Consider the following 22,097-nt stretch of genomic DNA (forward strand, 5'->3'; position numbering starts at 1 on the left):
ATTTGTTTTAACACTTCATTTGAATATAAATTCGCTTGACCATGCAGATTTTCAATTTTGTACGCCTTTGGAACATTTTTCTCTTGGGTTACTGAATGCTATAATCAAGCATTTCCTGTTCAGACCTAACACAACCTGATGTCAAATACAACTCTCTCTACTCTGTCTCAAAAATGTTCTAGTTATAGTGATTATTTTGTACCACTGCAGATGGTCTTACCTTTGCAGTTACACAAAATATGTAATATAATTTTAGCCAAACCAGAGTGAGTTCATTTACACAAAGTCTCGCACTGCTTTGTTTTCACACCAAATAAAGTAAGAAAGAAAGACTTGGATTTATATAGCGCCTTTCACAACCACTGGACGTCTCAAAGCGCTTTACAGCCAATTAAGTACTTTGGAATGTAGTCACAGTTGTAATGTAGGAAACGCGGCAGCCAATTTGCGCACAAGCAAGAAAATAATGGTCCAGAAATTGCAGTCAATGGCTTCCCACGGGTGGATGCCTCCGGCCTGAAAAATTTCTACGAATATACCTGGTGGTCCCGGAGGAGCTTGGGATTCCGCTGAGGAGCGAGGTGCGCTCCCGTCCTCCAGGTTCACATGCAGAAGGTGCAACCAATCAGGGACAGTCTTCCACAGCTTTCTCATTAATAGCAATGAGAACTCTGTATCTACGAGTTAGTTCTCATTGCTATTAATGAGAAAAACAAACACACTGAACACCATAATAAAAAATAAAAAACACACCACATAATTAAAATTAATTGAAATTAAAGTTAATTAATGCCTTCGAAAAAAAATATATTTTTCCGATTTTTAAAAAGGTTTTGTAATTAGGGTTAAAAATAAACTTACCTTCATGGGCAGGGTTTTTAACAATAAAATATATTTTTAAAATTTAATTTAATTATATTTTTGTATGTTTTAAAACTCTTACACCTGTAAAAGTAGGTTATGCGCTTGCTTTTATCAGGCGCAAGAGTTTTGAAGAAATTTGCTGGGCAAAATATGGGTAAATCCCGCAATCTTGCCCTTGCAAATGTCCTCGCTCCCGAGATGCGTGCGATCTGTCAAGCTTCACAGAGCGGAAAAGCCAGATTTCAGCGCATGCGCATTGTGCGCTGAAAACTGGCTTTTGCGATGCCTTCCCGGGTCCGTACAGACCTGGGAAGGCCGGGATTTCCAGGCCAATATAAAGAAAATGTTAAAAGTAAAGTCCAAACTTTTATCAGTATTTAAAATTTCACTAGTGTATGTGTTCAAATGTTCACACACAGTGATTTTGATTGATTTTTGAATGATACAGAGCCAAGTAGTTCAACATGCTACCTCTCAAAGCTTTCTTGAGCAATACCTGTTGTAAAACTACAGTGTTAATTTCAAACTGAAAACTGCATCCCTCATGGTTCCAGTTTGAACTTTTTCACTTTGCACACCACAGGGACGATTTTTGTCTGCCTGTTGCCCCATTTTTCAGTACAAATGGAGCAGGAGCAAAATGAAAATCATTAAAAAAATTGCTAACTTACATTTCCTGTTGTAACTTTTTGGCGGACCTTGATTTAGGTGGCAAGTGGTCCCACTCGAAACTAGCAGGGCTCTAATTAATGTATTAAAATTAGGTTCCTATGATGCTGTTAGGACCCAAACACAATTTTTCTGTCAAGCAATGCTACCATCGGTGCTTCCTCAACCCACCCACATATTATCAACGGGACAGGTCAGGAGGTGTCCATTTACAGTGCTAGTTAAAAGGATCATAAGTTACTGTTGGGTAAATCTGGAAGTAGCTGACTTTTTCTTCATTATTATTGGGACTTTTAAGCCTTAAAAGCTTGCTTAATTTTGATTTTTTTCTGCTTGTGTGCTCTTCACATTTTCCTGCCACTTCAGTCTGCTGCTCCGTTGACCCCCCCTGTAATGTATTTGCTTCATGGGTTCTTTCCTTAAGAATTCATAGCAACACATTGCTATTAAGAACTAGTTGGTTTATTAACAAAGGTTTAACAATCACACTACACATTACACATTACCAGTTCATCCACTAAGCTCACAACTGCATACCTCATCGTGGGTGATCTAAACCTAACTGACTGGGGTTTTATTGAATCTTGTGAACATCACGTGACTGGCTAAGCCCTCACAATGCAACAGCTCGACAAACCTGAGAGTATACTCGCAGGTGCATGCATTACACCTTCCTTCTGATCTTTTCAGCCCTTACCTATAAGCTGCTACTGCAAGTCAATTTCAGTCTCTACTCTGTCAGATTTCCCATCCACCTAAATGGTCAGCTGCCTATAAGCAGCGCAACCAGCGCTGGCAGCTGGTCTCCTGCATTTAACTGAGGCCCGCTCATGAAAATTGATCGGGCCTCCTGCCATCAACAGGTGAGTGGTGCAGACCCCCCACCCACTGCCTGTCCAATGTATGCCAGAAACAAAAATCAACCCCCACAAGTCCTAATCGGTTCTCCAATTTAGACTGCCAATTGGCTTCAAATTGTGAGCAACTTTTGCAAGCCCATATCTGCATGAACTGGGCTAAGATTGGCCAACTCAATTTATAAAGACTTTCAATCCCTCAGTCTGAGTTAGATTTCAACCCAGGGCCAGAATTGTGGGGGCGGTGTCCTAGCGTAGTGTGTAGCCCATTTTTTCAATTCTGTTGCTCAATTTTTAAACTCAGTTCCAGTTCATGTATGGAGCTGATTTTGAATCTGGTTAAAAGTGGAAAAGTATTTTTGACAACAGAATTGAACAATATAAATATTTTAATCTATGTTTTTGGTACTTGTGTAATCTGATAAATAGTTGGATTAATTATTATATTTTCAGATAACCTTTGTGTCATCAAAAGAACCATGAGGCAAACATTACCTGCAGAGCAGTCCTTATTGAAGGATGTCAATGTGCAACTGGAAACAATTTGCAGTAATATCTTCTCTCTATAATTTCAGATCAAAGGGATTTTACAAACTAATTCCTCTATCTCCCTTCTCACAGCTATTCAAGTCAAAGAAATATAATTAACAACTTTAATTGGTCAACTGATTTCTCAAATACTCCCTTCCCTGAACTCTACCTTTCATAACCGTAAACTAATTTAGAACTCTGTGACGTGTGTCCACTGTGGCACAAAGTCCAACACATTCATCATCACCATTCATCCTCCCTCAGCTCCAACGGTTCCGTGTCCCAGGAAAAAGATTTCAAAATGCTTATTCTTGTTTTCAAATCTCTCCATTGCATTGTCCTACCCTGTTTGGGAAACCTCCATCCCATACAGCCTAGCTGATACTCCCCATTCCTCTGATTCTGGATTATTGCTGGTGCCCTACCCCTATAACTACACCACTGGAAGCTGATCTTTGAACCATTATGCTCCTCTGATATGGAATCAATTTTACTTCTCTATCTCTCTCCCTGCCTTCAAAAATCTGCTCAAAATCTACCCATTGATCTCTTTTTCTCCCTTCACTGCCAAATTCCTCCATTTCCTATGTGGATTCTATCACTCCCCTTGAAAAATGCTCTGAGTCATTCTTCTAGATAAGGCGTGCTCATAAATGTAAGTTGTGTTGCTGAATATGCAAAATAATCAACTCATGCTTTTAAACTACACAACCTTCACATTGATTTATTTTATTTTCCATTATATGATTACTTAAATTGCAGCTTTAACTTCAGATATATTGGCTGTTTTAGGTATTTAATATTGATAATGGTATGTGGTTATATATTCCCAGAACTAGGGAGTTTATTTTGGGAATTCATTTGAATGGAGTCAACTAAGACAAGTAATCATGTGCCCAGGATTTTGCTGTGACATTATTGCATTGAAGAAGAGGATAACATTTCTGTTTTTATATCTTGTAAGAGGGTGGAGAAATACAGACAGATTGCATATAAAACTCGCTTATAAATGATAGAAAATGGCCGTATAACATTGAAGTGGGACAGTAGGTCACACTGGACACATAATCAGACACGGATAAAGGGTTGAATGTGAACGTGCAAAAGCCAGGTTGGTGAAGCAGCAGTACAGCTGTGAGTTATCCCTGCAGGGTTGCAGTGACAAAATAGGCACCACTCGCCTGCAATAACAGGATGGATGGGGGGCCCCTCTGGTCAAGGTGCGAGAGATAAGATAACATTCCAATGTGCTAATGCACTCGCGAGACACAGTGAGGTTTGTGGAAAAGTACTGGAGACAAGCGTGGTAACCTTTGCTTTGAGTGACAAGGGTTTTGACCATTCAAATCAATGTGTGTCTCGTGTATTGAATGTCCGGCTATTATAGGCCTAGCAACTGTATAAAAACCCTGTGTTTTCTTTGTTCAAGGAGAGCGAGTGAGGACAGCTCAGCAATAGGTTGACTGCAGACTCGATTCTCCCTTGCAAGCAAAGTAAACTCTGTCTTAGGCTGCTAAGGCAGAGCTTATCCTGCAAATGCCGGAATAAAAGATCGTTTTGAACCTGTCTCTGGAGTATGTCATCGATTGGGCGTCGATCCTCTATTTCAGTGGGTCTGCTTGGGAGAGAGGAAGATTTCTCCACAACATATCCGCTGTGAATACAGTGCATTTTCCTAAACTCATTTTAATCCTTAAAACTATCCTAAAAAAGCCCCAAAACATTACTTCACAAAGGAGGTCAGCATGAATTAAAGTGCATTTTTAATTTAGTTCAGATGGAAAAAAAGTTTCAACTAATCAAAAATTACATAATAACTGGTGTTAGACGGATCCTTGATATGTGAAAAAGCATTGAATCAAAGAACAAAATTACCTTTGCAAGTGAAGCAACTGATGTGGAAGAACTTGTTTTGCACCCGCAGGGCCTCTCCTTTACAGGGTTTCCCACACTTATGGCACAGGACCCCAACACCAGATGGCTTTCCCAGGGGACTGTGCATAGCCATGTGCTGTGACACTTTAATAAAAACAGATCAGAAAAACAAATCAGGCAATGGTTATTTCTCAACACTACCTAATGGGAGAGGCAATGGGCCCACATATTGACTCCATTTTTATTAGTTCAGTCGGCGTACTCATGTGAATAAATCAACAATAATTTAATGATACACTGAGATAGTTTAGCAGACTGTAAGACAGGCAGTGGCATGCTGTAATTACCAATACCAAAACATGCATTGCTGCCTATTTTAGCAAGTTACACTAAGTGTACAGATAAACATTCGGTTTCATGTACAACATCTATAACCTACTTTCTATAGGATTAAACAACATCATTGCATCTGATTACGATGTACATGGCTCCAGATAACCTTGAAAACCAATGACCTTCATGGGTGGGATGGTCTTCGCTCGACAAGTTGTGAGAAGCTAACCAGTGTTCTTGTTGGCGAGCTGATTGGTTTTAGCTAGTACCCTTGTGCATATTTGGCATGACTTTTGTTAACCTATAATTAAACCCTTTGGACTTAAATAAGTGGGGTATATCCCATCAGGGAGAGACAGTATAATCAATATGTGGCAAAACAGAAATTCTACTTGATCAATAGCTTGATTTGGAGGCTATTAAGCTTGTTGACAGATTTCCATGCATAACAAAATAATATGTATCTAGACAAGAGGTTGCGTGTTAAGGGAATTTACTTATTTTCTCTAATTTGTTAACAGTACCAAGCACTCCCAAGTCATATATAGCATAGATGTAATACAATTCAGCACTGCCAAGTCAGATATAGCATTGATTGAGGTTTCCTCAAGGACATTAGTAAACCTGTTGAGTTATTTCAACAATCCGTCAGCTTCATGTTTACTTTTACTGATACCATCTTTTTATTCCAGGTTTATTTTTAAACTGAATTCAAATTCATAAATTGCCATTGTAGGATTTGAACTCACTTCTCTGGATTATTAATCCAGGTCTCTGGATTACTACTCCAGCAACATAAGGAAAATCATGAGGATGTTTACCCTCCAAACATTGCCTCATTGATTTGCTCCTGCAAATTGACTGTTGTTCTGATGTCTCCTGTGGTAGCTTAGAATGAGTCAGGGCTGTGACGACTTTAACCACCACTAGAGATTGTCTGCAGGTCAAATTCCAGACAACAGAATAATTCTGTCACTTCTACCCTGGTGAAATGCAACCTGTGAAGACTATTTTCCGTGGACTTTTCCAGGTCGATTACCTCGGCCAGCATAAGTAGCTACAATGGAATAGCGAATGCAGGCAGCCTGCCTCTGGCATAATTGAACCTGCCCCTTTTTTCAGCATCTTCTCCTGGAAATAATTTAAAAAGAAAACCCCAAAGGAGTTACCATATACTTATGCTTAATTGTAGTAATCAAAAATCTTGCTACCACGAATCAGAGAAAAATATACAGAAACCCACAAAAATTAAGAAATTCAGCTGTCAAAACTCAAACCTTAAAGTCCACAACCAAAAATATTCCTGTGAAAAATTTAACAGTCACTTGCTGTCAGGTCAGAATGTGTGTGACCATCATTTGTGCACTCTTTCAGAGCTCAAAGCACTGCCTGTGAGAAAAAAAAATCAGGAAATTGTGCTATCACTCACCATGTTATCAGAATCTATTTTATATTGAAATTAAATTCTCACACATTTCATGCAAGAGTGTTTTAAGTCGGCCAGAAGGTTGTGTTATGCATAAATTGGGTGGGGATCAGTGAAAGGCATTCCCTAGCTTCCACTCATACATTCTGCACCAGTGGGGTTAAACATGTTAGCTGGAAAATACACCCCAAGATGCACTCCCCTTCACGCACCCTAATTTGAAGCTAGTTACTATTGGGGCAGAATTTATAGTCAGTATGACGGTGTACTCTCAGAGCATGCACTAAATCCCGAACATGTAATCTGTCAAGTTCCAACTCAAGTTCCTCAGTTAACAGTCAAGGACCCAGTCACCTTTTGATGTGACTTTTGGAAACCGTTCTCTGAAGAAGCTAATTTTCAGTCAGACGGTAGTATTTCCGTCTGCAACTAAATGGGCTAGAGGTTCGGGGTTTTAGCAATTTCGCCCGTTTTGTGCGATAATCGCGGCGTAATCTTTTTTTTTTAGCACCGAGGTATCGTTATTGCCGGACCTAGCAAAATTCGCCAAACGGTGACCGGCGATAACGATAGCGCTAAATCCGGAGTTACACAACTGAATTTGTGCGCAGGAACAGAAATTTGCGATTGAAAAAAAATGGGCCCTTCTGCGCATGCGCGAATTCTTTTTTTCCGATTTTTTTTTTTGCCTTTGTTTTTTCTCCCACGTTTCTGGTCTGCTGTCAGGGAGTGCCCACGCATGCACAGTATACCCAGGGCTGAATCAGCCATTTACAGATAACAGGCACGATGAAAGGAGGGGGCAACAGGCAGAGAGCGAGGAAGTTCAGTAATGAGGCGAACGAAGCCCTTATCACAGCTGTGGAGAGGAGATGGGGGATTTAAATAGGAAGGGTGCAAGGAAACACCTCCCAGCAGTTTATAGGCGTCTTTGGACCAGCATATGTGAGGAGGTGTCTTTCATGGATGACATCAGAAGGACCCACACCCAGTGTTGAAAGAGGTTCAATGACCATTGCAGGATCGTCAGAGTAAGTAATATTTTTATTGATGCACTCCTTCATTACTTAAATTATAAATCTGACACATGTTGGTATAGGGAGGCTTAGTGTTGCACTGTATTTGCCATGAATGCTCATTACTCATTATTTTCTGAAATCTTAAAAGATGTTTCTGCATTTTGATGTCCCCTGCAAAACAGATACACTGCTTTGGGTACTGTTGAGGGGGATGACTCATCAGGAGAGAGTAGTAGCAGCCAAGTTCATGGCATGGTGGGTGGCACTGCTGCACAGGAGGGAAGGAAAAAGAGTGGGAGAGCTATAGTGGTAGGGCATTCTATTGTAAGGGGAATAGATAGACGTTTCTGCGGTCGCAACCGAGATTGCAGGATGGTATGTTGCCTCCCTGGTGCAAGGGTCAAGGATGTCTCGGAGCGGCTGCAGGGCATTTTGAAGGGGGAGGGTGAACAGCCAGTTGTCGTGGTGCATATAGGTAAAAAATGGGATGAGGTCCTACAAGATGAATTTAGGGAGCTAGGAGCTAAATTAAAAAGTGGGACCTCAAAAGTATTAATCTCAGGATTGCTACCAGTGCCATGTGCTCGTCAGAGTAGGAATTGCAGGATAGCTAAGGTGAATACGTGGCTTGAGGAGTGGTGCAGAAGGGAGGGATTCAAATTCCTGGGACATTTGAACCGGTTCTGGGGGAGGTGGGACCAATACAAACCAGATGGTCTGCACCTGGGCAAGACTGGAACCAATGTCCTAAGGGGAATGTTTGCTAGTGCTGTTCGGGAGGAGTTAAACTAATATGGCAGGGGGATGGGAACCTATGCAGGGAGGCAGAGGGAAGTAGAATGAGGGAAGAAGCAAAAGATAGAAAGAAGAAAAGTAAAAGCGGAGGGCAGAGAAACAAAAGACAAAAAGCAAAAAGGGCCACATTACAGCAAAATTGTAAAGGGGCAAAGTGTGTTAAAAAAACAAGCCTGAAGGCTCTGTGCCTCAATGCGAGGAGTATTCGGAGTAAAGTGGACGAATTAACTGCGCAGATAGCAGTTAACGGGTATGATGTAATTGGCATCATGGAGACATGGCTCCAGGGTGACCAAGGCTGGGAACTCAACATCCAGGGTTGTTCAACATTTAGGAAGGATAGACAGAAAGGAAAAGGAGATAGGGTGGCATTGCTGGTTAAAGAGAAAATTAATGCAATAGTAAGGAAGGACATTAGCTTGGATGATGTGGAATCAGTATGGGTGTAGCTACGGAATACCAAAGGGCAGAAAGCATTAGTGGGAGTTGTGTACAGACCACCAAACAGTAGTAGTGAGGTTGGGGACAGCATCAAACAAGTAATTAGGGATGCGTGCAATAAAGTTACAGCAATTATCATGAGCGACTTTAATCTACGTATTGGTAGGGCTAACCAAACTGGTAGCAATGCGGTGGAGGAGGATTTCCTGGAGTGTATTAGGGATGGTTTTCTAGACCAAAATGTCAAGGAACCAACTAGAGGGCTGGCCATCCTCGACTGGGTGATGTGTAATGAGAAAGGGCTAATTAGCAATCTTGTTGTGCGAGGCCCCTTGGGGAAGAGTGACCATAATATGGTAGAATTCTTTATTAAGATGGAGAGTGACACAGTTAATTCAGAGACGAGGGTTCTGAACTTAAGGAAAGGTAACTTCGATGGTATGAGACGTGAATTGGCCAGAATACACTGGCAAGTGATACTTAAAAGGGTTAATGGTGGATAGGCAATGGCAAACATTTAAAGATCACATGGATGAACTTCAACAATTGTACATCCCTGTCTGGAGTAAAAATAAAATGTGGAAGGTAGCTCAACCGTGGCTAACAAGGAAAACTAAGGATAGTATTAAATCCAAGGAAGAGACATATAAATTGGCCAGAAAAAGCAGCAAACCTGAGGACTGGGAGAATTTTATAATACAGCAGAGGAGGACAAAGGGTTTAATTAGGAGGGGAAAAATAGAGTATGAGAGGAAGCTTGCTGGGAACATAAAAACTGACTGCAAAAGCTTCTATAGATATGTGAAGATAAAAAGATTAGTGAAACCAAACATAGGTCCCTTGCAGTCAGATTCAGGTGAATTTATAATGGGGAACAAAGAAATGGCAACCAGTTAAACAAATACTTTGCTTCTGTCTTCACGAAGGAAGACACAAATAACCTTCCGGAAATACTAGGGGGCCGAGGGTCTAGTGAGAAGGAGGAACTGAAGGAAATCCTTATTTGGCGGGAAATGGTGTTAGGGAAATTGACGGGATTGAAGGCCGATAAATCCCTGGGGCCAGATGGTCTGCATCCCAGAGTACTTAAGGAAGTAGCCCTCGAAATAGTGATCATTTTCCAACAGTCTATCGACTCTGGATCAGTTCCTATGGACTAGAGGGTAGCTAATGTAACACCACTTTTTAAGAAAGGAGGGAGAGAGAAAACGGGTAATTATAGATCGGTTAGCCTGACATCGATAGTGGGGAAAACGTTGGAATCAATTATTAAAGTTGAAATAGCAGCACATTTAGAAAGCAGTGATGGGGTCGGTCCAAGTCAGCATGGATTTATGAAAGGGAAATCCTGCTTGACAAATCTTCTGGAATTTTTTGAGGATGTAACTGGTAGAGTGGACAAGGGAAAACCAGTGGATGTGGTGTATTTGGACTTTCAAAAGGCTTTTGACAAGGTCCCACACAAGAGATTGGTGTGCAAAATTAAAGCACACAGTATTGGGGGTAGTGTACTGATGTGGATAGAGAACTGGTTGGCAGACAGGAAGCAGAGAGTCGGGATAAACGGGTCCATTTCAGAATGGCAGGCAGCGACTAATGGGGTGCTGCAGGGCTCAGTGCTGGAACCCCAGCTATTTACAATGTACACTAATGATTTGGATGAGGAAATTGAGTGTAATATCTCCAAGTTTGCAGATGACACTAAGCTGGGTGGCGGTGTGAGCTGTGAGGAGGACGCTAAAAGGCTGCAGGGTGACTTGGACAGATTAGGTTTGTGGGCAAACGTGTGGCAGATGCAGTATAATGTGGATAAATGTGAGGTTATCCACTTTGGTGGCAAAAACAGGAAGACAGATTATTATCTGAATGGCGGAAGATTAGGAAAAGGGGAGGTGCAACGAGACCTGGGTGTCATGGTACATCAGTCATTGAAAGTTGGCATGCAGGTACAGCAGGTGGTGAAGGCGGGAAATGGTATGTTTGCCTTCATAGCTAGGGGATTTGAATATAGGAGCAGGGAGGTCTTACTGCAATTGTACAGGGCCTTAGTGAGGCCTCACCTGGAATATTGTGTTCAGTTTTGGTCTCCTAATCTGAGGAAGGACATTCTTGCTATTGAGGGAGTGCAGCGAAGGTTCACCAGACTGATTCCCGGGATGGCAGGACTGACATATGAGGAGAGACTTGATCGACTGGGCCTGTATTCACTGGAGTTTAGAAAGATGAGAGGGGATCTAATAGAAACATATAAAATTCTGACGGGACTGGACAGGTTAGAGGCAGGAAGAATGTTCCCGATGTTGGGGAAGTCCAGAATCAGGGGACATAATCTAAGGATAAGGGGTAAGCCATTTAGGACTGAGATGAGGAGAAACTTCTTCACTCAGAAAGTTGTTAACCTGTGGAATTCCCTACCACAGAGAGTTGTTGATGCCAGTCCATTGGATATATTCAAGAGGGAGTTAGATATGGCCTTTACGGCTAAAGGGATCAAGGGGTATGAAGAGAAAGAAGGAAAGGGGTACTGAGGTGAATGATCAGCCATGATCTTATTGAATGGTGGTGCAGGCTCGAAGGGCCGAATGGCCTACTCCTGCACCTATTTTCTATGTTTCTATGTTCCCTGATGAACCACATGCAACTTCCAGGGCCATTAAACAGAGGACTGTATTAAATGCATACAGTATGGTATAAGTGCTTTGATGGCTATCTGTGTGTGCCACAAGAGCAGAAGGGCCCTCTGGTAACCATTCCCATTGTCATCTTTGCAGGAAAAGTTGTCCTACAACCGCCGAGAGCAGTGACGGACAGGCCGTGGTACACGCTGAATGATGCCTCTGACAAACCTGGAGGAGAATGTGACAGGTCTGATCGGTGCCTCAGGGAGGTCAACTACCCATGGGGCTGCTGAGCCCCTGTTCGGAACTCAGGGTGAGTCTTGCAAAATCCTCCGGCTCGATTGAGGCAATGTGATTTAGTGACTGTGGACTAGGGTTCGGGCAATGTGATGCAGTGTCTCTCGACTACATATAATGCAGTAGCGGCGGTCCTGCAAATGAGCCTGTGCTATGTGACCTTACTTATGTCACCCTGCCACCAACCACTCTTCTGTTGTTTTCTATTTCCAGATGAGGAGTCTGATGCGCTACATCCTCGAATGGAAACCTCCGCCTCAGTCTGTCATGTGGGGGTGGAGGAGGGGGATGAGGGCGATGCCCCAATGAGGAATCTGCACGGGAGGACCAAACTGAGCAACCTATTCCAGGGGGTGGGGGGTGCGGGGAGAGCGATGCAATCGACACCTCTTTTTGCTGCGGCCACTAGCTCGAGCGAGGGAGAAACATTCTCGGGCTTTGAGCCATCTGAGACCCCGGGTAAAAGTGGTGTTTCTGCAACACATCACTGGGGTTGAACCCTGCATGACGTCTCTCCGGAGGGTGAGTCGGCAAAGCCTGTCTGCTGACAGACAGACAGATGCACACCTGGACATGGTGGGACTGTCGAGGGAGAGCATCCAGCTCACCCGACAGCTCCTGGAGGTCTTGGGTAGTATTTCTACAAGCAATGCGGCACTATCCGCGGACATGCGGGAGGGCATATCGCAGATTGTCGGTGCAAGCCACGAAATCACCGAGGCTGTCAATACCCACGTGCAATTGATAGTCTTGATCTTTGGTACTACAGTCCCCAGTGTCACACCCAGACCGACATCACCTGTGAGTGGTGAGGCCGAGCAACAGCCTTGCCACTTAGAAGCCGGGCCTTCCATACCCTGAGCTTCTCCATGGGATTCATACATTGCCATCCCCCTTTAACAGCAGTACTCTGGCTGCCTTGCTGCACGATGTCTTGCTACCACCTTGGGTAGGGTCATGGCGCGAGGGAGCGGGGTTATGTGCGTAGAGTCAGTGGCAACCTGAACCTTGGGTGTTATGTATGAATAAAGAGTCTGACTGGATACTGTGAGCTCAAAGTAAAGTGTGACCTTAGTCTTTTATTGTAGGTCTCCAGAGTGCCTCTTCAGCCTGTGAGGCCTCCTTAAGTACCAGTGCTCCCAAGGGATTGTGCGATCCCTTGGGACTCCAGGGGATGAGCCCTCTCGTGGCTACACAAGGTATATACAGGTTTACACATATATAACAACACTCACTCCCTCCCGCCCCCCCCCCCCCCCCCGCAAAGTCAATAGTGTAACTATTTACAAGGTGAGTCGATTTGGGGCCTTTCTTTCCCTGGTTGATTGTCTCGGTGCAAATGCTGGTTTTGGTGAATCATTTGTTGGGCCCTCGCTGGCCTTGCTGGGTTGCCTGGTGTGGTGAGTCCTGCTGGGCTGCTGCAGGTGATGGGTTCTGCTTCGTGGTCAACCGCAGTGTCAGTTGTCACTGGTGTGTATGTTGGAGGGTCAAAGAAGATAGGGTCCAATGCGGGTTGCTCTGGATAATCCGTGAATCTGAGTTTGATTTGGTCCAAATGTTTCCGGGGGGTGAGTCCATTTGAAAGTATGACCTGAAACATCCTACTTCCCTCTTTGGCCACAACAGTATTGGGAAGCCACTTAGGACCTTGTCCATAGTTGAACACAAATACAGGATCATTGATTTCAGTTTCGCGTGACACATTTGCGCTTCATGATATGTACTTTGTTGAAGCTGCCTGCTCTCTACATGTTCATGTAGATCAGGATGGACTAACGAGAGCCTTGTCTTAAGTGCCCTTTTCATGAGCAGTTCAGCAGATGGAATCCCAGTGAGTGAGTGGGGTCTCGTGAGGTAGCTAAGCAGGACTCGGGATAGGCGAGTCTGCATTGAGCCTTCAGTTACCTTCTTCAAGCTCTGCTTGATGGTTTGCACTGCTCTCTCTGCCTGACCATTGGATGCTGGTTTGAATGGGGCAGATGTAACATGTTTGATTCCATTGCGGGTCATGAACTCTTTGAATGCGGCACTGGAGACTCATGGCCCATTGTCACTCACAACGACATCAGGCAGGCCGTGCATGGCAAACATGCCCCGCAGGCTTTCAATGGTGGCAGCGGACGTGTTTGCCGACATTATATCACATTCAATCCATTTGGAGTACGCATCTACAACCACTAGGAACATTTTACCCAAAAACGGGCCTGCATAGTCGACGTGGATCCTGGACCATGGTTTGGAGGGCCAATACCATAAACTTAGTGGTGCCTCCCTGGGTGCATTGCTTAACTGCGAGCATGTGTTACATTTGTGCGCGCATGACTCGAATTCCGCATCGATATCGGGCTACCACAAGTGGGATCTGGCTATCGCTTTCATCATTACAATGCCTGGGTGAGTACTGTGGAGATCACTGATGAAAGTGTCCCTGCCCTTCTTGGAGACCACTACCCAATTACCACACAGAAGGCAGTTTTTGCCTGTATAGACATTTCATCTTTGCGCCACTGGTACGGCTTTCTCTCTTCCTGCATTTCCAACAGGACACTGGACCAGCTCCCGTGAAGCAAACAATTTTTTACTAAGGACAGTAAAGGGTCCTGGCTCATCCAGGTTCTAATCTGTCGGGCTGTGACGGGTGATTGCTCACTTTCGAATGCCTCCATTACCCGTGGTGGGCAATGGCTGCCTACTGAGAGCTTCGGCACAGTTTTCTGTGCCTGGCCTGTGGCGGATGGCATAATTGTATGCGGACAACCTGAGCGCCCATCTCTGGATGTGGGCCGATGCATTCGTATTTATTTCCTTACTTTCGGAAAAAAGGAATATCAGTGGCTTATGGTCAGTTTCCAGTTCAAATTTGAGCCCAAACAGATATTGATGCATTTTCTTTACCCCATAAACACACACTAACGCTTCTTTTTTAATCTTTCTGTAGGCTCTCTCAGCATAAGACAGACTTCTGGATGCAATTTCCCAGATTCATTAGCTTGTTGCAATACACACCCAGTCCCATACGATGACGCATCACATGCTAGTTCCAAACGCTTACATGGATCATACAACACAAGCAATTTGTTTGAGCATAACAATTTTCCAGCTTTTACAAAGGCATTTTCTTGGCTTTTACCCCATACCCATTCGTCTCCTTTATGCAGTAAAGCATGCAGTGGTTCTAACAGTGTGCTGAGATCCAGTAAGAAGTTACCAAAGTAGTTAAGGAGTCCTAGAAACGACCACAGCTCCGTCACATTCTGTGGCCTCGGTGCGTTCTCAATTGCCTCCATCTTTGAATCGGTGGACTTGATGCCATCCGCTGCGATTCTTCTCCCCAGGAACTCCACTTCAGGCGCCAGGAAAATGCACTTCGAGCATTTTAACCTGAGCCCCATGCGGTTGAGTCGACTAAGAACCTCCTCCAGGTTCTGCAAATGCTCGACTGTGTCCCGACCTGTAACCAAGATGTCGTCCTGGAAGACCACCATGCACGGGACCGACTTCAGTAAGCTTTCCATGTTTCTCTAGAATATCGCTGCGGCTGATCGAATTCCAAACGGGCAACTGTTGTAAATGAAGAGCCCTTTGTGCGTGTTGATGCAGATGAAGCCCTTCGATGATTCCTCCAGCTCCTGCGTCATGTAGGCCGAGGTCAAGTCCAGCTTCGTGAACGTCTTTCCTCCCGCCAGCATCGCAAATAGGTCGTCTGCCTTGGGTAGAGGGTATTGATCCTGCAGGGAGAAACGATTGATAGTTACTTTGTAATCGCCACAGATTCTAACGGTGCCATCTCCCTTGAGGACTGGCCCACTCGTTGAATTCGATCGGCGAAATGATGCCCTCTCGTTGCAGCTAGATCTCCACCCTCTCTCTCATCATGTACGGTACTGCTCTCGCCTTGTGATGGATGGGTCGTGCTCCCGGAATCAAATGGATCTGCACTTTTGCTCTTTGGAACTTCCCGATGCCTGGTTCGAACAGCGAGGGGAACTTGTTTAAGACCTGGTGTCGTCAATGGACGAGAGCGCTCGGACGTCGTCTCAGTTCCGGCGTATCTTTCCCAGCCAGCTCCTGCCGAGCAGCGTGGGACCATCGGCCGCTACCACCCAGAGTGGTAGCTTGTGCACCGCTCCATCGTAGGAGACCTTTACAGTAGCACTGCCGATTACGGGAATCAGTTCCTTTGTGTAAGTTCTCAGTTTAGTGCGAATGGGAGTCAGGACTGGCCTTGAGGCCTTGCTGCACAACAATTTATCGAAAGTCTTTTTGCTCATTAATGGACTGGCTCTCGCCTGTGTTCAGCTCCATTGACACTGGGAGTCCATTTAATTCAACTTTTAGCATTATCGGGGGACACTTTGGGGTAAATGTGTGCACCCCATATACCTCTGCCTCCTCGGTCTGAGGTCGTGGTTTGTCATGATCCACCGTGGATCAGTCCTCCTCTGCAACATGGTGGTTTGCAGGATTAGCAGGGTTTGCAGCAGCATGAATGGATACGAGGATCACCCCCGCAGCACCAACAAGGTGTTAATGGCTTTGCATTCATCACCCTTGATGGTGGACTCAGACATCTGCAGACGTGCAGCTGCAGGCATGTGGGGCCTGCCTGTACATTGCGATTTGAAAACAATATAACTTTGTTCACAGTACTTGTAGCAGCACGCGTGTGCTGAGAGATTTGCTTAGTATTGTCAATGGTGGCAATGAACACCTGGGCTATCGCAATGGCTTTACTCAAATTTGGGGTCTCTACAGTCAAAAGTTTCCGAAGTATCACTTCATGGCCAATGCCAATTACGAAGAAGTCCCTGAGGATGTGCTCCAAATGTCCTTCAAATTCGCAATGTCCTGCATAGCATCACAGCTCGGCGACATAGCTCGCCACTTCCTGGCCTTCAGACCTTTTGTAGGTGTAGAACCGGTACCTTTCCATCAGATCGCTTTCCTTCGGGTTCAGGTGCTCCCGGACCAGTGTGCACAAATCATTGTATGATTTCTCTGTGGGTTTTGCTGGAGCAAGCAGATTTTTCATGAGGCCATACGTTGGTGCCTCGTAGGCAGTGAGGAGAATCACCCTTCGTTTGTCAGCGTTCACTTCTCCTTCCAGCTCGTTGACCACGTAGTATTGGTTGAGTCGCTCCACGAAGGTTAACCAATCGTCTCCCTCCGAAAATTTCTCCAGGATGTCCATTGTTCTCTGCATCATTGGGTTCGTCATATGTATCTCATCGGCAGTTGTTATGTATGAATAAAGAGTCTGACTAGATACTGTGAGCTCAAAGTAAAGTGTGACCTTAGTCTTTTATTGCAGGTCTCCAGAGTGTCTCTCCAGCCTGTGAGGCCTCCTTAAGTACCAGTGCTCCCAAGGGATTGTGAGATCCCTTAGGACTCCAGGGGATGAGCCCTCTGGTGGCTACACAAGGTTTACACATATATTACATTGGGGAAGTTAGCAATTCGTCCAAAGCCTATAGCCCTCTCATTCTGTCCCTCTTTTGTCACTGGGAACTTTATAAAGTCCATACTGCATGCGGACAGTGCAGTAGTCGCCTGGCGAATGCAGCGATATGTAGTGAACTGCAAGATGGAGCAGATGTCCCTTGCTGATGCCTGAAAGGAGCCAGAGGCATAGAAGGCAAGTGCTGCGTTACCTTCACCTCGACGGGCAGTGCAGTCCTATTGCTGCTGGTAGTCTGTTGGTCTGCCTTTATGAGCTGGCATATCTTTGTGACCACCTCTTTTTGGAAGTGTAGCCTCAAAGAGCTGCAGGTATGAGTGCTGTTCCCTGTAAACTTATGGGGGGGGGGGCGGGTAAGGCCTCCTCCCCCTACGTCTGTGAGCTCTTCGATTACGCTCAAAATGCTCATCAATAAGCCTTCTTCCAGCTCGAACCTGCAAACAAAAAGCAGCCAGGAATAATGGCTGACATGGTATAGTCCCCATTTTTTTTTTAGGTGTCCTTAAATGTCCTTTAAAACGAACTTAACTCACATAAAACTTAATAGTATAAAACGCAGCCTTCCTTGTCAAAATCCTTTTCTGCACTGAACTTGTGCTCCGTTTTCAAGATGGCACTGTTAGCGCGGGTGCCCCTTGGGTCCCACTGTTTTTTCTGGGCAGGTTTTCGAGCGGGTGATAAAACGGGCGATATTGCCGAATTTACTGCCTGGGGCGAGAGTGCAACATTGTATGCTGATTGACGTGATAAAAATGCTTAAAAAAAAATCAGGCGGGCGATAACTTGTAGCGCCGGCGCAAGACCACTGTGCGACTCATTTATCACCGAAAAAAATATTTAGCGCTTTGCCCTGGCGGTAAAATGGTCGCAAACCTGTCTAATTTCTAGCCCTAGATCTCTTAGTGATCTGTTGAAGAATACACCTTTCAGTACAGTACTTCGCTTTTATTTTGGATTTCTTCCACAGCATTTTCTATAACATACAAACTCAGTTTTTGGTATCTTCTAAAAAGAACTTACACTAGCATTCAAGGAAACACTAACATTCACAATTCCACAAGTGGGTGCATCCTGTGGCTAAAGCTCAGAAGCACACATCACAACAAATATAGTTAATAACTCTAATTTAAGCTGACAATTTTATAAGCTATGTTTCAATGTCTCTCTAATTGATATGTAGCCATCATATTGAATTATAGTCAACCTACATAAACATAATTTCTGAAGAGTTAGCAATTTTAACTGTAGATTATTTTCTTTTTGTTGTTCTTGTTTAGCCTTTTTACATCTACCACTGCTCCCATGTGTCACCCTTTAACTGGGAAGCTAGAACAGTTTAGCTCACTGCCTTCTCCATAGATGCTGTCAATACTGCTTCATGATTGAACAGCAGTAATTCTGTTCTTGCAAAGTGGGCTGGTCTTTTCTGTCATCTTTTCCCAACTCACTGAAGTGCTCTATCCAACAGCTTTCCTTTCTTTCCAACAGCTGATCCAAGAGGAAACAATGGCAGGCATGTTGAAACATTAAACAGAGCTGGGATACTGCGCCTACTTAACGGAAGCCCAATCCCTTGCTTGAAAGTAAGGCCTACAGCCAGGTGGGAATAGGATGCTAGCGCCCCAAAAATGGTGGGCAATAATGTAGCCACAATAATATTTACTGGAGTCTACCGCTGGGTCACCGGTGTAGCTTCCAGAGTCAGGTGGTGGACTCATTTAAAATGGACCCCAATTGTCATTTTTGCACTAACCCAGTCGGATCATGCCCTTGTGCATGCTTCGCCCAGAATTAGGTGGCTGTCCACCCCTATAGTTCTTACAAAGAAAGATAGCAAGAAATGAGAAGTTTGATAGTGATGGAATTCATCTTGTGAACATGTAAATTAAATTTAAATTAGGACTATAAAAATTGAAGGGGCCGAAATTGCCCCTTTGCACTTGCAGTGCCAGATAGCGCCGCCAGCCAGCGATAATGGAACTTTAATGAGTTAGCGCGCGGGCTCGACAGCCACATCAATGAGTGGATTTGCTCCCAGGGCTCCACCAGTAAAATGTGGTTTGCGCCGCGCTCCGCGATTAGCGCACCGCTGCAGCGCATGCACGGCGATGACGTAATCGCCATGCGCACCAACCCCTTATCACCGCACGCCGACTCATTTCTGCTCTTCGTGGGAAATTGCTCCGTGGGACGCGAGGTCGGCGATAGTGCTGAGCGCGGTGCTGAGCGTAGCACTCCGAGAGTGCCGTTAACACAATAACAACTTTTTTAAACCACAAAGATCCTAAATTCACGCCGGTTCAAATTATGCACTGCAAACCCAGCACGGGGCAAATTCGGCCCCGAAGCATTTTTGTCCGACTTATACATGCTGTATGAACACTGTAGCATTCCATATTTCCAGTACAATATATTCACTGAGCAAAAGCAATAAATAATTGTAAAATAAAGGGTTTACACGCAACACTGCATCAAATTAATATATTGCTCAATTTAGAGTAATATAATTCTACATTAGTTTATTTAAATTTAATTACAATTTAGATATTGTAAATATATTTTTAATTAATAATTAAAGAAGCAATTCCCACTATCATCCAAATAAGCTGCAGTGCCGAAGGCAACAGTAGCTTATCGCATCTTTCACTGCACCATGTTAGTTGGAAAGGGAATGTGCAGCTGCAGTCTGCCTGACCGGCAAAATGTTATCCCTGATGAGCAATAGTACTCTGCAAATAAATTAATGTCAGGTCAGCAGTGGGAAATCTTCTAATATGAGATCAGAATTTATAGAATAAATATATTTCACTAAGGGGAAAAGTAAATGCATCGAAGTAAAAGTGCTGATTTTTTATAAGGGATGCAAGTTGTGCATGTGGGGTCGAGGAGGATGGTAAACTATCTGGACCTCTGCATCATGAGGCCCCGGAGATTTTAACTACAGTTGCATGGATTGGTTTGCAGGAATGCATGAATTAAAGCAGGACAATTGTTTTCATGTTCTTTTATTTCTATGTCTAGGCAAGGTCTAGGTCTTTCCAAAGGCCTCAACAGAATTCTCTCCCACACCTGCCCTCGCCCCCACCCCGACCAGAATTTAAACAGGTATTAAGAATGAAACGAGTCCCAGCAGAGGCAGGTTCTGTCCTAAATAGAGAACTGATTTCACAAAGCAAAATATTAAATCTGAAAAGTTATAGGGGTTCACCAGAGCAGTAATCTGGAGGAACGGATCACTGGGCTGATATAGAACCCGGCAGTTTTCGACCCATTGATTTCAGATCATCACCCAGGCGGTGAAGGTGAAAGTAATTCCCAGTAAGTGGTGTGTGCCAGACCCAGTTGGCCTGGATACAGGTCAGGAATAAGAAGGTAAGCTATTGGGCAGCTTTCACTGCCAAGTACCTGCCCTGAGTATGCATGACAAAAAAAGGACACTCATAACCATTTTGTGCTGAACCATCCTAAGCGTTAATAAAAGCTTATCCTGTACAGTCCTACCATTAAAGAAATAGCCCACTGAATGGTTGCTAGGGATCTCCAAACTGAAGTGTGGGACAAATACAAGCAGCAATTTATACAACATGAACAGGAGTGAGACAGAAATCTTAGAAGGGGCTTGACACAGGGGGGCTAGATTTTCCACCAACTGATTCTAGCTCAGGAAATCTCTCCAAACCAAACTAGCCTCATGATGCATGTTCTATTTGTATAAGACATGATTTACTGAAGGATGAGTATGTCATTCTATTTGCTACCTGAATTTGCAAAATCTGGGCCTGGAAAGAGAGATTCACATTGCAGCCTGTGTGCTTGAGCAAATCAGCACCATACATCACACCGTGGCAAAATGCATTTCTTTCCTGTGTTGAGTTTTTTAAAAAAAACTTGTATTCTTCTAATGCAAGGGATTAAAACCAAAAGCTAGTTCAATGCTTCATCCCACCACTAATTTCTAGACATTTGTCTGTGAACAAAGCCATGAGAGAATTACCACTAGTTATTAGTTATGAAACTAGGAGTTTTGCTAGAATGTCTCAATTTATATTTAACAGCTTGCATTGCCATGCCAATTTTAGTTATTTTTGAGTTTGGTTACTACATTTTCAAAGCAATGAGCCACACTGGTGTTGATCCCATTACAAAGTCTGTCACTAAAAATGACAGAGACAGGAAAAAACTGAAGTGATGAGGACCCAGACTAATTAAGATAGATATCAAGAAATGCACGGACTAAGACTCTGATAAGTATTACCGTGAGTGTTTACAATATTTCCTCCCTCTTCCATTGCACTGCCCACAATAATAGAAGTTTGTGCCATACAGATGTGGGATTAGTTTTCTGCCCATTGACTATGAATGGGTGGTTTGAAACATGACCAGGTACAAAATGTGCATGACACCAATTCTAGCTTAAAAAGACCTACGGCCAAAGGCTGCCACAAGCTGTAACATCATGAAAAAAAAGAGACTCGTTCTGCTTTATGGGTCAAATCAACATGCCCTTTAACATGTCTACAAGATTACTTTCATCCCCAGAATATAGAGTATTACTTTACGAGAGAAGGATATTCACTTCCTGACCATTGATTCAATCCTTTTAACATTTAGTGTGCCAAGGATCCGGATCCTTAAATTAGAAAAAACACAGCACTATTTGCTAACAGCACTGATACTGGGCAAAGAACTCAGAGGATATACTTGTGTTTTCCCATAAAATCGATGCAAGACCATATGGGAAGGTCTTAGAAACATAGAAAATAGGTGCAGGAGTAGGCCATTAGGCCCTTCAAGCCTACACCACCATTCAATATCATGGCTGATCATTCACCTCAGTACCCCTTTCCTGTTTTCTCTCCATACCCCTTGATCCCTTTAGCCGTAAGGGCCATATCAAACTCCCTCTTGAATATA

The 22,097-nt window shown here is 43.9% G+C and overlaps 1 protein-coding gene across 13 annotated transcripts in view; it reads right to left on the bottom strand.

Moving 5' to 3' along the window:
* Positions 1-22,097, bottom strand: part of ablim2 (actin binding LIM protein family, member 2) — a 743,081-nt gene that overhangs the window by 606,456 nt on the left and 114,528 nt on the right. For 12 of the 13 annotated variants that reach the window (XM_070871382.1, XM_070871380.1, XM_070871379.1 and 9 more), the window contains exon 2: positions 4,797-4,940. The exons of the other annotated variant lie outside the window; for it this stretch is intronic. In XM_070871382.1, coding sequence (XP_070727483.1) covers positions 4,797-4,940 — 144 coding nt within the window. The remainder of the gene's footprint in view (positions 1-4,796; positions 4,941-22,097) is intronic. 13 annotated transcript variants of the gene reach the window in all.

This window comes from Pristiophorus japonicus, chromosome 2, assembly GCF_044704955.1.
Source record: "Pristiophorus japonicus isolate sPriJap1 chromosome 2, sPriJap1.hap1, whole genome shotgun sequence".
In the NCBI taxonomy this organism is placed as follows: Eukaryota; Metazoa; Chordata; class Chondrichthyes; family Pristiophoridae; genus Pristiophorus; species Pristiophorus japonicus.